The following is a 15,476-nucleotide window of genomic DNA, read 5'->3' as shown; positions in this document are numbered from 1 at the left end:
CAATGACTTAAAACGACAGTCTTTCTTTCTTTCTTTCTCTTTCTTTCTTTCTTTCTTTCTTTCTTTCTTTCTTTCTCTCTTCCTCTTTCTTCCTTCCTCCCTTCTTTCCTTCCTTCCTCCCTCCCTCCCTTCCTTCATTAATTTCTTTCTTTTTTTTTTAAAACGTGGCAGTAGGCTCTTAGTGCACCAACATCATCATAGATGGTGGTTCTTTTTCTCCTTCCATTGTGTCTTCCTCAGCATGCCTTCACAAAGGTTGCAAGTTGACTACCATAATTCTTCATAGACTACCATAACTTCATATCCTCATAGAACATGTCTCATGTAGGGAGGATGGAAGAAAGGGGCTGTCTTCCGTCTTTTGTCAGGGTAGAAAATCTTTCCCAGAAGTTGTACTCAGCAGATTGACATTTCATTAGTCAGGATTAACTCAGCATGATTCAGTCCTGTGAGGATAGAATGGCCATGATTGGCTTACATCAACTGGATTCATTCTTTGGGTTGACACTTTTCATTCAGAATGAAATCAGGGTTCTGTTAGTAAGGAAGATGGGGGTTTGGCAGTTGAATGAACAACCAGTAGCTTCACCATATGCTTTGTTGTCTGATGTCACTTTAGGACTTTACTTGCTATAAACCTGCTGATGACTTCCAAATCTATTATCTAGTTCTGATTTCTTCTGAGTCCCAAATATGTTATCATCTGCCCATTGTACACCTGCAGTTGGACATCCTGCCAGTAGCTCAAATTATGTCTAAAATGGTCCTCACCATACCATATCCTGGAATTGAGAGAAGAACTCCATATTTCTACCAAAAATACTGATTAAGATACCACTGCTCACTCATTCTCCAGTACCAAGAAACTGAGAGACATCTTGGACTATTCCTTCCTGAGTATTTCCCACATTTAACTTCAAGTTCCCTTGACTTTAACTTTTTCCAACTCAACATATCTTGTATCCATGTTTTCCAAATGGATCCATTCTTCTTCTTATTTTTTTTTTTTTTTACTCTTGGAAAATAAACTTTATTATGAGAGTAATTGTTTATAAGGTTTGAACATATATATGTATATATATTTGTGTATGTATTTTATTTGTTCTTTTTTATTTATTTAAATCCAAGTTAGTTAACATATAGTGCAATAATGGTTTCAGGAGTAGAATTTAGTGATTCATCACTTACATATAATAACCAGTGCTCATCCTAACAAGTGCCCTCCTTAATGCTCATCACCTATTTAATCTATCCCCCCACCTACCACCTCTCCAGGAACCCTCAGTTTGTTCTCTGTATTTTAGAGTCTTTTATGGTTTGCCTCCCTCTCCATTTTTATTTTACTTTATTTTTCCTTGCTTTCCCCTATGTTCATCTGTTTTGTTTCTTAAATTCCACATATGAGTGAAATCATATGATATTTGTCTTTCTCTGACTGACTAATTTTGTTTAGCATAATACACTCTGGTTGCATCCATATTGTTGCAATGGCAAGATTTCATTCTTTTTGATCACAGAATAGTAGTCCATTGTATATATAAACCACATTTTCTGTATCCATAAATATGTTGATGGACATTTGGGCTCTTTCCATACTTTGGTTATTGTTGATAGTGTTGCCATAAACATTGGGGGGTACTTGTGCCCCTTTGAATCTGTGGTTTTGTATCCTTTGGGTAAATACCTAGTAGTGTAATTGCTGGGTCGTAGAGTAGTTCTATTTTTAATTTTTTGAGGAAATTCCATACTGTTTTCTAGAGTGACTGCACCAGTTTGCATTCCCACCAACAGTGAAAAAGTGTTCCTCTTTCTTCACATCCTCACCAACATCTGTTGTTGCCTGAATTGTTGACTTTAGCCATTCTGATAGGTGTGAGGTGATATCTCATTGTGGTTTTGATTTGTATTTCCTTGATGATGAGTGATGTTTATCTTTTCATGTGTCTGTTAGCCATCTGGATGTCTTCTTTGGAAAAGTATTTATGTCCTTTGCCAATTTTTTTTCACTGGATTATTTGTTTTTTGGGTGTTGAGTTTGATAACTTCTTTATATATTTTGGATACTAATCCTTTATCTGATATGTCATTTGCAAATATCTTCTCCCATTCTCTTAGTTGCCTTTTAGTTTTGTTGATTGTTTCCTTCACTGTGCAGAACCTTTTTATCTTGATGAGGTCCCAATAGTTCATTGTTGCTTTTGCTTCCCTTTCCTCTGGAGACATGTCCAGTAAGAAGTTGCTTTGGCTGAGGTCAAAGAGATTGTTGCCTATTTTCTTCTCTATGGTTTTGATGGCTTCCTGTCTTACATTTAGGTCTTTCATCCATTTTGAATTTTTATATCATTGAAATCTGCTCTAATCTTTATTATTTCCCTTCTTCTCTGGTTTGGGGCTTTATTGGTGTTCTTTTTCCAGCTCCTTTAGGTGTAAGGTTAGGTTGTGTATTTGAGACAATTCTTCCTTCTTTAGGAAGGCCTAGATTGCTATATACTTACCTCTTCTGACTGCATTTGCTGCATCCCAAAGGTTTTGGACTGTTGTATTTTCATTTTTATTGGCTTCCATGTACTTTTTAATTTCCTCTTTACTTTTTGGTTAATCCATTCATTCTTTAGTAGGTTGTTCTTTATTTTTATTTAAAAATTTTTAAAAAAATATAATTTATTGTCAAATTTGTTTTTATACAACACCCAGTGTTCATCCCAATAAGTGTCCTCCTCAACGCCCATCACCCACTTTTCCCTCTCCCCACCCCCCATCAACCCTCAGTTTGTTCTTAGTCTTTAAGAGTCTCTTGTGGTTTGCCTCCTTCCTTCTCTGTAGTTTTTCCCCCCTGAACCTCCCCCATGGTCTCCTGTTAAGTTTCTCAAGATCCACATATGAGTGAAAACATAATGGTATCTATCTTTCTCTGCCTGACTTATTTCACTTAGCATAATACCCTCCAGTTAGTAGGATGTTCTTTAATCTCCAAGTATTTGTCTTCTTTCCAAATTTTTTCTTGTGGTTAATTTCAAGTTTCATAGCGTTGGGGCACCTGGGTGGCTCAGTCGGGTAAGCGTCCAACTTCAGCTCAGGTCATGATCTCACAGTCTGGGAGTTCAAGCCCCGCATTGGGCTCTATGCTGACAGCTCAGAGCCTGGAGCCTGCTTTGGATTCTGTGTCTCCCTCTTTCTGTCCCTCCCCTGCTCATGCTGTCTGTCTCTATCTCTCAAAAATGAATAAGTGTTAAAAAATATTTTTAAACATTTTATAGCATTATGGTCTAAAAATATGCATGGTGTGATCTTGCTCTTTTCACACTTGTTGAGGGCTAATTTGTGACCTAGTATGTGATCTGTTCTGGAGAATGTTCCATATGCATTTGAGAAAAATGTGTATTATGCTGCTTTAGGATGAAATGTTCTGAATATATTTGTGAATTCGTCTGATTCAGTTTATCATTCAAAGACATTATTTCCTTGTTGATTTTCTGCTTAGATGATCTGTTTATTTCTGTAAGTGGGGTGTTAAAGTCCCCACTATAATGGTATTATTATCAATGAGTTTGTTTATATTTGTGATTAATTAATGTATATATTTGGGAGTTCTGAATTGGGGCATAAATATTTACAGTTGCTAGATCTTTTTGGTGGGTAGACCCCTTAATTATGATATAATGCCCTTCTTTATCTCTTATTACAATCTTTGTTTTATTTTTATTATTTTTTTAAATTTAAATTCAAGTTAGTGGGGCACCTGGGTGACTCAGTCAGTTAAGGAACCAACTTCAGCTCAGGTCATGGTCTTGTGATTTCTAAATCCAAGCCCTACATTGGGCTTTCTGCTGTCAGTGCAGAGCTTTCTTCAGATACTCCCCCCACCTCAAAAATAAACAAACATTAAATAAAGTTTAAGAAAAATAAATTCAAGTTAGATAACACTTAGTATAGTCTTGGCTTCAGGAGTAGAACCCAGTGATTCTTCTTTTACATATGACAGTCTTTGTTTTAAAATCTAGTTTGTCTGATATAAATATGGCTACTCTGGCTTTCTTTTGATGTCCATTAGCCTGATAGATGGTTCTCCATCCTCTCACTTTCAATCTGCAGGTGTCCTCAGGTCTAAATTGAGTCATTTATAGGCAGCATATAGATGGATCTTGTTTAGGTGGAGTCTTCTTTAGGTGGATCCACTAATTTTTTAATGTGGCTCTGTATGTGTGAGTTTGTATAGCTATATGAGCACAAATGTTGTACATGTGTAATGTGAGCTTCACATGAAACATGAGAATATTATCATTCTTTCTTTTTATGCTTTATTTTATATATGAGAGAGAGAGAATGAGAGAGAGAGAGAGATTGAGAGGAGAGTGCAAGCAGGGGAAGGGCAGAGAGACAGAGACAGAATCTGAAGCAGGCTCCAGTGTCTGAGCTGTCAGCACATAGCCTGACTCAGGCTTGGACTCATGAGCAGTGAGATCATGACTTGAGCTGAAGTCTGACGCTCAACTGACTGAGCCACCCAGCTCCCCCCCACCCCCTGGAATATTATCATTCTTAATACCATTTGTGCATACTGGCAAGCTAACAAAGGGGAGAGAAAAACCATAAAACTTTGGTTTGGTTTTATAAAATAACACTAATTAGAGTTGTTTATGTGAAGTTTTATCATTTGTTCTTAATTACCATGCATTAAAATAATGATTAAGACAGTAAATAATTGTGTCAAACTTATGTTTTTATAAGTTTTATTCAGTTATGATTTATAATAATGTATTGGTCCTTATTTTTTATAGTAATTTAACACCATAGTTTGATCATAACTTTTAGAACCTAGAAGGAACATTGCTTACATTCCAGAAAAAAAATTTAGATTAACAGTTGTCACCAAAGTTAAGTTTATCTCTTTCTTAGCTAGTAGAACTTGATAGCAGGTGAAATTGAATGACACAAGAATGCTAAAGCAAGTTTAAAAGTGGAGGATTGAAAGATTGTCAATGATCAGCACAAGGTATTAATATAAATTTATTATCATTATTATAGAGTTTACAGGTACTACAAAAAGCAAGACTTGGACCAAAGTGCCTTAGTGTAAATAAATAAAACTCATTTAGCCTGAAAAACACTCTTTACTGTTTGTTAAGAATGTTCAGTCATACTCTGAGAAAAGAATTGCCATAAATATAATAATATAATTATCTTAAATATGTTCATAAATATATATGTACATAAATAATAAATATTTTACACTTTGATTTCTTGAGGCTCAAACTTTTCATTCATGAAGCATTTTACTAAACTGATCTCATTAATTGGCATAAAATACTGTCAAGGCAGGAAAGATATAAGTGCATCCCACCATTTTGAAGATAATCAAACTAAGTTCCCAGAAACTTACAGTATTTGATTAAGGGTCCATCAGCAACTTAAAAGCAAGTAGTTGGAATGAAATCCTGGACATATGAGTTCTCATTCCAACTGCGGTTGTGGGTATTTCTTATGCCTCAGTTACTTAACCCATCTATAATATGGGTTGAGTCTTTTTGGTAGCCATATTCAGTAGCTCTCCCAAGATTGTTATGAAGAATAATTAAATTGATTGGTAGTTTGCAAAATATAGGGTGTTCTTTAAATAACACACAACATTATATGTTGACGTTGGTTCCATTAGACCTTGCTCACTCTCTTACAAAGAGAGTAAACATTCATTTAGAATTACAAAGCCTCAGCACATGCTCAGCAAGTGACTAAGAGCAAAAGATTTGACTCCTCTGTGTACATAGTACATATGGACTGTCAACACTTCACAAGTAAGTAGACTCCAGAGTCAAGACTGGGTTTCCAGTATCTGAAAGTCAGTGATAGAGGGTAGCCCTCTTGCCATGTGCACCAGATTTTCTTCCTGTGTGGCAATGAACAACTTTGGATGGGCAACTGATTTGAAGTAGTTCTTACTGCCATGACGTTCCCAGAAGAAGAGAAGGTTGGTCTCATCTCTGATGGTTTTGGGTGTCTCAGGCATCTCCTATAATAAGAAGAACAAGGATAGGTTAGAGAACAACATTCTAGGCAAAGAACTGAAGTACAATCCCTTGACATTTGGCCTTTGTGAGAAATATAGCATTTTAGGACTCTGACTCTGTAATATGATGATATAGGTCCTTCATTCATTTGTTCATTCAACAAGCATGTATTACATACCTGTTAGATGTATGGCCCAGCTACACATAATAGCTAATTTCCCAAGTACCTGGAGAGAAATCCAAATTCGTCATGAAGACTGCCAATGACAGTGGTGTCTTACTGTATCCTGGAAGGCAGGGCAGAACATTGTTCTTGTCCTGTCTTCAACATAAGCATAAGGCATTTTGCATAAAATCTGATCAATAGCAATTCTGAGACCTCTAAACATTTTGACCTCTAAGTGTGCTAATCATATCTTTGGGAAAATAAATTTATTATTAGAGATGTTTGTCTCCATATTTAAGCTAACAATTAAAAGTTAACAAAACCCAAATACACACACACACACACACACACACACACATTTCTAAGTATAATAGCAACTGACTCCATGACAGTTATGATCTCTTTAGACAGTATTATTCTTATGAGTATGAATAGAATCTAACAATACTTACATGGAAAAGTAAAATTCAAAGAGCACAGATGCTTCTTCTGTGCTCTTTTTAATCTAAAGCAACTAATTATCATTTTGAGGTTTCCTTGGGGTTTCAATGCCAACAAGGAATTTATTTCCCAGCAACCTTTTCTCTATCTCAGCACCCTTTTCTTTGCTTTACGGCATCTTGTACTTTTTGCTGGTTTTGTTGGCTTGTCTACTGTGTGTGTCTTACAGAAGAGTAACTTCTATAAGGCTAGGGATTTTGTTTCACCACGGTCTACACAGCTGTTGGCACTATGTTTGAAGAATAGAAGCCTCTCAATAAATGATGCCTGTTGAATGAATTCATGAATGAAGATACTGCCTAGTTGGTAGATATCACTTTTACCTCACTTGATCCACGTAGAGCAATACATGCACCACAAAAATCCTGGTTGGGGTTGGGGGTTTGCATTATACATTTACTAAATAAGAGTCATCTACTTATCAGTGGAGAAAACATCTAAGGCTAGTGTGTGTGTGTGTGTGTGTGTGTGTGTGTGTGTGTGTGTGTGTTTGAGGGAAAGGTGGTAGTGGAGATGGGGCTGGGATGAGGGATAATGCTGGCACCAATGAAGAGAGAGAGGCATTAGAGTCAAAAGGCCAGGGCTTGAATCTTGGCTCCCAAGTTCTTGCTTTGTGCCCAGTGGCAGGTGATTAATACTCTCTGCTCCTAGTTGGCTTTTTTGAGTTTCTTGGAAGCAGGCCCCATCGTCCTAAGGCCTACCATCACAAAATTCAGATGGATGGAATAAATGGATGCCATGGGATGGGAGGTGACTAGGATCAGGTAGGGTAAGGAAAAGAAGGAAGAAGGTAATTTCTCTTTTATTCACTCTTGCCATTCTTACTTTCTCATAGATCCTGCCTAGAAGTGCCTCTGGGGATAGGTGAGAAGTAGCGCATAGGGGCAGGTGGACAGGTGGAAACTGGTAGGAAGAGAGGAGGATGGTGCCACCTTGCTAGGGGTCTGTCTATTGGAATCATCCACAAACATATGGGATATAAATGAAGGTAAATTGGAGACTGAGGACGACTGACCTTTAGCAATACAGGCTCATCTTCATTTTGGGCACTCACAAACAGTCGAGTTTTTGAGATTCTTAGAGTCACAGGAAGTTTAGAATCTTCTAGTGATGTATAAGCCCCCATGTCAAATTTCACTGGGAAAGAAAAAAGCCAAAAAGAAAGTAAATCCACTGTGCTTGAATAAAATCACATGTTATGTAGATTGTGTGTGTATGTGTCTGTGTGTAATTAGGTCCCCAACTGTGGTATAAATACCAGAATGGAATTCCATACATCTTTGTATCTTTTACAATATCTGCTGCTTTTACTAGGCAGGTAAATACTTGGTTAACATCTTTAGACTTTTCTTTGTTGGATGAATGCTTGGGGGCTATTTGTTTAATCTCTTGTAATTTCATTAGTGGGATAATACCCTTCAATTTGTGAGCTCATGAGTTCATAATAACCTAAAGTGGAGGGGTTTGGGGAAGCTGATACAATCATGTTGCTAGTGATAGTGAAAAGTAGTTGTTTTCCTTAGGGAACAATGCTTAACAAGAACTGAATAATTATAATAAATAATTATAAATAAAATAAATAATTATTTATCCCTAGGAACCTAAGAGTTCTATTTTTGAGATATGGTCCAAAGAAATAAACTCCTAGGGGAAAAAAATGATATTTGCAGTAGAATTACTTGAGGCAAACCCAAGGGACCAGCATAGCAACATCACTGAATATTCTAGTGCCATTAAGAATGGCGTATATATATGTATATATATGCTATTTCAATATGTGGGAAAATTACATGAAATAATATTAAATAGGAAAATAGAACACAAAATAATTTATAAATGTCATAGAGTGGAAAGTATGTTATCTGAAGTATGTCCAATTAGAAGGAGTCCTGTTTGTTTATTGCAAAGTAGCCTGTGTAGAGCTCTGCAAATAATTTTTTATGTGACAACATGTCCTGAAGCTAAAATATGTACAATATGGAAATTGGATTTGTGTGACTAAATTTCATGGACACAAAGTTCCATCCTCCCAAACATATTCTCAGATTATTGGATGCTTTGCTTCACGGTCATGTTACCAAAGATGATGATTCTTTTTAGTTTGGTGCTTATTTCTAAGTTTGATCAGCAGGCTTTCTGATGGAGAGTGATTGCTCCTCCTTGGCTTCTGGGTAACTCTGGGCAAGTCATTTAATATTTCTGGGAGTCAGTTTCCTCATCTTTAAAACTGAGGATAAGACTATGTAGGAGAATCAAAGGAGTTACTACATCAGAAAGCTTTCTACTCAGTGCTCCCAAAGAAAGGAAACATCTCTCTTGTGGAGCCTCCTGGTTTGACTGAAGTTCCTGTCCTTGCCCAGGATCTTACTGGGGCGTGATGTGCTTTATCCTGTTCTAGAGGAGGGGAGGATGACCGAGGTGTCCACTTACCTGCATCGTCCAGATTCTGTAAGGCAGCGGCTGTGAGGTATTTTCCCCCTGCTTTTCGAACTATACTTTGACTGAGGTTGTCATTGAGGATGAACTGGGATTTGATGATCTTCCTATAGTTGTATTTTTCATTGCTACGGAAGCTGGGTGCGACTGATCTGGGCTTCATGATTTCTAAAACCATTATCACAAGTTCAGATTAATGTCTTTGTACAAACACAGAGGATATTTCTACTCTAATACAAGCATCAAAAGTAGCTATTGGAAGAGACATTAAGAATATTCCAATCCAGATGAACAAACTGAGAGAGAAGTGAAGTCACCCAATCAGCAGAGTTGGTTCTAGGATTATCTTTGTGATTACTTATTTCTTTTTAAACTTCAGCACCTCAGGCAGTAGTTTTTAAAAGAGAGATCATTTGTCAAATATTCTCATTTTTTTTTGTTTGGAAGTTTCTAAGAAACCAGGAAGACTGCTAGCATTCACCATCTATATTTTTCAAATGAATATACTCTGAGGAAAAAATGAATATATTAAGAATTACTCATTTTACTGGCTATATATATATATATATATATATATCTGACATATATATATATATATATGGCCAGTGACATATATAATTATATATGGGTCAGATATATATATATATCTGACCCACAGACCCATGTGGGTCTAAATGTCTACCCTCCTTTCTGAACAGTGGTATTTATCAGTAGCTTCACAAAACCTCATGGCTCCAAGTAATTTACATTTAGTATTCTATTCCAAGGAAATAAATAGTGATAAAAATGAAGATTTACTGGGGCTTCTGGGTGGCTTAGTCATCCAGCCCTTGGTTTTGGCTAAGTTTGTTATCTTATGGTTTGTGAGTTTTGAGTCCCATGTCCGACTCTGTGCTAACAGCATAGAGCCTCTTTGGAATTCTCTCTCCCTCTCTCTTCCCCTCCCCTGCTCTCTCTCTCAAAATAAATAAATAAACTTAAAAAATGAAAATGTATTGATATGAATGTTCATTGTTATATTACTTATAATATTGAAAAATTGGTACTCTAGAATGCCCTTGGTATATTGCTAAGTGAAAAAGGCTGAATATAAAATTGCATATAATATAATCCTAATAATTGTTCATATGTGTGTATGTACCTAGAAGAGATTTTAAGGAACATACCATAGTGGTGGCAGTGGTAAACTCGTAGTATGAACTATTTTTATTTTCTTTCTTACATTGTTTTGCCTCTTCCAGTTTTCTAGGTGAATGTGTATTAGTGTTTATCTGTTATCTCAAAAAAAGCTATTATTTAAAAAAAATATTGGGCTTATGTTTCATATAGAGGCTTGTACAGTAGACACATGGGAGAATAATCCTAACTGTTATAATCAGAACTGAATTTGATTTAAAGCTCTCCTGCTTATATACTATGTGACTTGCCTAACTGAGCTTAGTTTCCTCCTCTATCAAATGAGAATGTAAGATTGTTGCGAAATGTAGAGATAATGCCGCCATCAATAAATGAACAGTATTGGTAGTATTAACAAAGGTAGTAGTAAGTTGGAGGAGTAGGAGTAACAACAATACCTAACATTTATTGAGTATTTCCGTGCTGGGCATTATTCTAGTCCAGGAGCTTGCAAATATTGACTCATTTAATTTTAACAACAAGTAGGGACTCTGAGTATCTCCATTTTATGGTAGAGGAAACTGAAGCACAGAAAGGTTAAGTAGTAACTTGCCTAATGGGGCAAGGTTATTATCTGGAGGAACGTAGCTTGTAACTAGTCACCTACTAACAGTACATGACAGCTTTCTGCCATAAGGATAAAAGTCACATGACCTTTGTAAATAAGCCCATGAGGAAGTATTCTACTCAGACCACTGCTGCTCCCTCCTTGCTAGAGAAGGATAAACTATCTTCTTCCTTATACAATTACCAGACTAATGCCTGGTTACTTTCTTGTTACTCTGATTCTTGATTTTATTTTCTCCTGTGTTCTGTTGTCTCCATGTGCTTACAATTGGCAAACAAAGATATTATTTGCACTTGACTTCTTACCTTGTTCTACTTCATTGGCAATGGCTTTCAGGTCATCATCAGTGAGGAACCGATTTAAATTCAACCTTCTCTTCTTCAGAATCTTCCCATTGGCTGCCACCATCACCACACTCTCGTTGAGGGTAAGCTGGGGTGTCTTAGAGGTTTCAGAAGTACTCAGAGACATAAATTTATCCATGCAGTCCTCCTGAAGTGGGTCATAGCTTGCATCATAGAAGGATTTCTATGAGGAAGGAAAATAGAAACTGAGGGACTGCGTATGGTCACAGGATGAGATCCCTTTCAGTAGAAGTTGTATTCAATAGACTTTGTGAGAAGGGTCTTTATTTCACCAGTCTTCTCCCCTCTTCCTCTCTTCTTCCCTCCCTCCCTATACTTTCCTCTTTCTCTACCTCTCTCCCACCTTTCCCTAGGAAAGTCTGTTGAGCATGGACAGTGCCATTAACTGTCAGTGTAGAGAGGCAGTTGATCTCACTTATGAGAAAGAGATACAGGTCTCTGAACGTCTAGTAAGGGTGAAACAAAAGCATCAAGGATTCAAGTTATTGCTGTTTTCTTCTGGTAGAAAAAATACTGTATAAGAATGACAATCGTGTGGGCCATCTGGGTGACTCAGCTAGTTAAGCCTCCAACTCTTGGTTTCGGCTCAGGTCGTGATTTCACAGTTCATGGGTTTGAGCCCCACATTGGGTTCTGTGCTGTCAGTGCAGTACTGCTTGGGATTATTTCTCTCTGTCTCTCTCTGCTCCTCCCCTGCACTCTCTCCCCCCCCCCCGTCTGTCTCTCTCTCTCTCTCTCACACACACACACACACACACACACACACACACACACACTAAAAATAAATAAACTTAAAAGAAAAAAGAATAGCAATCCCATAAGAATTACAGTCATTTGCTTACCTGATTCAAAGAGAGATGGTCAATTTCAGGACTGTATTCTTCATTTTCACTGCCAAACAAGATAAGGAGAATGTAATTCTGTGTGTTACATCACTGCAGTCACCAGGCAATGTATTTTAGTGACCCCATTAGCTTTGGGTAACAGACACCTGGTCATTACCGTCATCTTTGAAAATTAAGGACTTCTATACATTTACATACATATATACAGCAATTTGTGACTCACTAATTTGGAATTAGTAATCATCCAGACAGGCCTTGAACTTTGTCTGTAAAAATGGGCTTGGCTAACAAACTGAAGAGGTATAGTTGAATTTCAGGGGAAAATGTTAATCTCCTCAAGAGAGAAATGCTTTTGAAGCATTTTAATTTTAATTTTAATTTCATTAAAATTTCATTAAAATTAAAATTAAAATTTTATTTTATTTTTATTTTAATGAAATAGTTCACATGTTACACATTGCTTTAATGTATTCACTAAAACAGATTTAATAATTTATCCTTGGGAACTATCCTGGCAACATTTTGATAGCCTAGTTTGTGTTAGTGTATATTAACAGGTAATAGGAATACCATGTTTGTTTATAGTATTCTTTAATTTTAAATTTAATTCATTTACCCTACTCTTATGTCTGAATGAGGTTAAACTGTGTATGTGCATTCACATGCTCAAATTGCTGTTTAGCCATTGCCTATTCCAGACTGAGATCCAAAAGTTTTCCTGAGAATGGGTTTTTTTCTCTGACAGTCTACGAAAACCCATTACCATATCAGAGCACATGGACTTGACTGAGGCTGTGTCTAAGTAGATTTTGAAATTCACTTGGACCCAGCAGACTGTTTTTCTGAAAAGCCTGCCTCCCTGTTAGTGCCATCTCAGTTTAACACATGGGGTCCTTACTCTTTCTAGATCTTCGCTGACTTCAGCACTAGGGCCCATTTCTATACCTTTGCTAGTCTGCCTCCATGCTAGTTACTGTCACTCTGAGGTGGATCCTAATGTACCTTGATCCCTTCATTAAATCACAAGAGATAGAATTGATTTCCTACCTGTAACAGTTCTTCAGGTCTTCAAAGACATCAGGAACTTTGGCCATCTTGATTTCTGCAACAGAGAATACCAGTGGCCATCAGCCTGGCAGCCACTGAACCAAATGCCAGAAAGGGGAAGCACCGGTGCTTTGTGCTCCTTGAGAATCTTATTGAAAGACTTAGCCCACACTCAGCATTGTCCCCATTCTCCTTTTCACTCCCCTGAGTTATTTGCAAATGCATCTGCCTTCTCTACTAGATCGTTAACTTCTTTTAGAACCTTGGTAGTCTCTATGTGCCCAGCCCAATACATTGTACACAGTAGGCATTCAGTGAAAACTTGGATACATTAAAGAACAGAACCCTCCCCCACCAGAAGATGAGGTATTTGCCTTGCATGGATGCAAGAGAGAGACAGAATTGGAAGTTTCCAGATTTCTCTTAATAGTTTTGGGAGTTCAGATTCCCTCCAAAGGAAGGCTCCGCTGCACTCACGAATGTCCTTATGTGAAGCCAATGATTGTGCCCCTCAGTTCCCCAAGAATTCTTTTCTGAAATCTGACTATGATTCTAACTCACACACCAAACCAGGGAAGAAAGGAAGAGGCTTAATCTTCAGAGAAGGTGGTTTTAGAGACAGGGGCCAAGAAGAAAAGCAGCATATATTTTAAAAGTCAAAGATGTAAGAAGGACAATACCTTTGCTGACTCAAGCACGAAAGAAATGACTCCCTCTTTGCCTGGAGACTTGGCCCTTGTCAGGCTTCCTCGCCTTTTGTTGTCTTCTTGAAGTAGGCGTGGTTTCTGTGCGTCACCGGGGGAATTTACAGGGAAGGATTGTTCTGTAGATTTTTAAAATTTTCCTTTAACGGGAAACTGGCCAAAATAATGTCAGTTTACATATTTGATAATAGTGTTGTTTGGAGAGATTCCAGGAGTTTCTAACTTGGTTTCATTTGTTTATTGCTTTGTTCTAAACTATTGTAAGCATATAGTCTTAGAAAAAGGGAAGAAGGGCAGGAAATGTAAAAACATATGTGGGGAGGAGGGGAGAACTCCTAACATCAGACTTCTAGATGGCTGGAATGGGAAAGGAGCTTAGGAGCTGTGGCCTGGGTTTTAGCTAAATTTGTTTTTTGTACCCCAGGGCTGAGTATGAATTGATGGCATGCTTGGCAGCCCCTGGCAGATAAGGGTTGGCTGTGAGGGAAGATGAGGGAGGTTTGGCTGAAGAGGCATAAATCACTCTGAGTATGAGGAGACAACCTCCCTGGTTGGGGCAGGCTAGGGGAGAGCAAAATGATAACCACAGAAGTCTTAATCCTCTTAGTCCTCTGAATACTGTCAACCCATTTCCTACACAAGTGACAGAGCTTTGGGAGAGAACTCTCTGCTCTGGCCATATTATATAGCACAGTGCCCCTCCATCAAGGCCAAAGAGAAGTTTGATCTTTGTGTGGGGATAGCGGCAGGCTCAGGGAAATATGGGTAAGGCCCCCCCGCAGAAAGCTGGGGGCTGGATTTGAGAATGGAGCCTGAGGGAAGGGGAGGGACTCTTAGCTGCAACAGACACTACGCAGGTGTTGCCTGGCTGTTTTTATCAAAGACTTTTTGGGTATGCTGAGGTTGCCCAGTTTGGGTGATGGAACACCACATTCTTGGCAGATAAACGTTGAAGGTTTCCTGGTTGGAGGTTAAGCCATGTAAGTTTTAAATAAAGAAAATGGATGGAAAAAGAGGGTAGAGAAGGGGAACAAAAAGGTAAAGAGGGAAAGACGAGGCACTGCAATGTAACGTGACATAAAAAGTCAAAACAGCTCAGAAGTGGGAGTAAAGTGGCTTGTGTGAGTTGGGTAAAATGTTTTCTCTGGTCTCGTTAAATGGTAAGTAATGGGGTGAGTTACATGATCGTTAAGGTCTATCGTAAGTGCAAAATCTCTGATTCTGATTCTATCGCCAGTCCAGATCCTCCTGGTCATAGATCTAGTGTCACAATAGTTATAAACAAGAGCCCCAGAGCTAACGTGTCCTGGATGTAGGCAATGTAAATTTAGGACCAGATTGGGGCAGATCTTGGGTGTCTCAGGATGGATCCTTGTTTGAATGGTGATGGTAGCCAATTCGCTACCATCTTCGGTTCTCCTTCAGGCAGCATACTTCTGGTTATTCCCTCTGCCTCCTGGAGGTCTTGTGAGGACTATTACTCAGAAAGAAGTGCAAAGCACACTGTGAATGTGGACTGCTTTGGAGATGTAACTAAACAAAAATAATAACAATGTTAATGATGGCTCTGTCACTTAGGAACCTGCATGGTCATCATTGTAACCCCTTAGTTTATTGAAGAAAAAATAGTTCTTATGAAAATACTGGCTTGAAAGTTTCAACA

The 15,476-nt window shown here is 37.9% G+C and overlaps 1 protein-coding gene across 1 annotated transcript; it reads right to left on the bottom strand.

Annotated features, from left to right (window-relative positions):
- Positions 1–5,627: 5,627 nt before the first annotated feature.
- IL1A (interleukin 1 alpha) lies at positions 5,628–13,852 on the bottom strand. Its single transcript, XM_077773491.1, has 7 exons — positions 13,790–13,852; positions 13,110–13,164; positions 12,060–12,108; positions 11,158–11,380; positions 9,103–9,276; positions 7,688–7,809; positions 5,628–6,007 (listed from the first exon to the last, which is right to left on the bottom strand). Exons 2-7 carry the CDS (start codon positions 13,154–13,156, stop codon positions 5,810–5,812), a joined length of 813 nt encoding a protein of 270 aa, XP_077629617.1. The 5' UTR covers positions 13,157–13,164; positions 13,790–13,852; the 3' UTR covers positions 5,628–5,809.
- Positions 13,853–15,476: the final 1,624 nt, after the last annotated feature.

The sequence above is a fragment of the Crocuta crocuta genome, unplaced genomic scaffold (genome assembly GCF_008692635.1).
Source record: "Crocuta crocuta isolate KB4526 unplaced genomic scaffold, BGI_CrCroc_1.0 scaffold67, whole genome shotgun sequence".
Lineage (NCBI taxonomy): Eukaryota > Metazoa > Chordata > Mammalia > Carnivora > Hyaenidae > Crocuta > Crocuta crocuta.
This window is presented reverse-complemented; position numbering and strand designations above follow the sequence as displayed.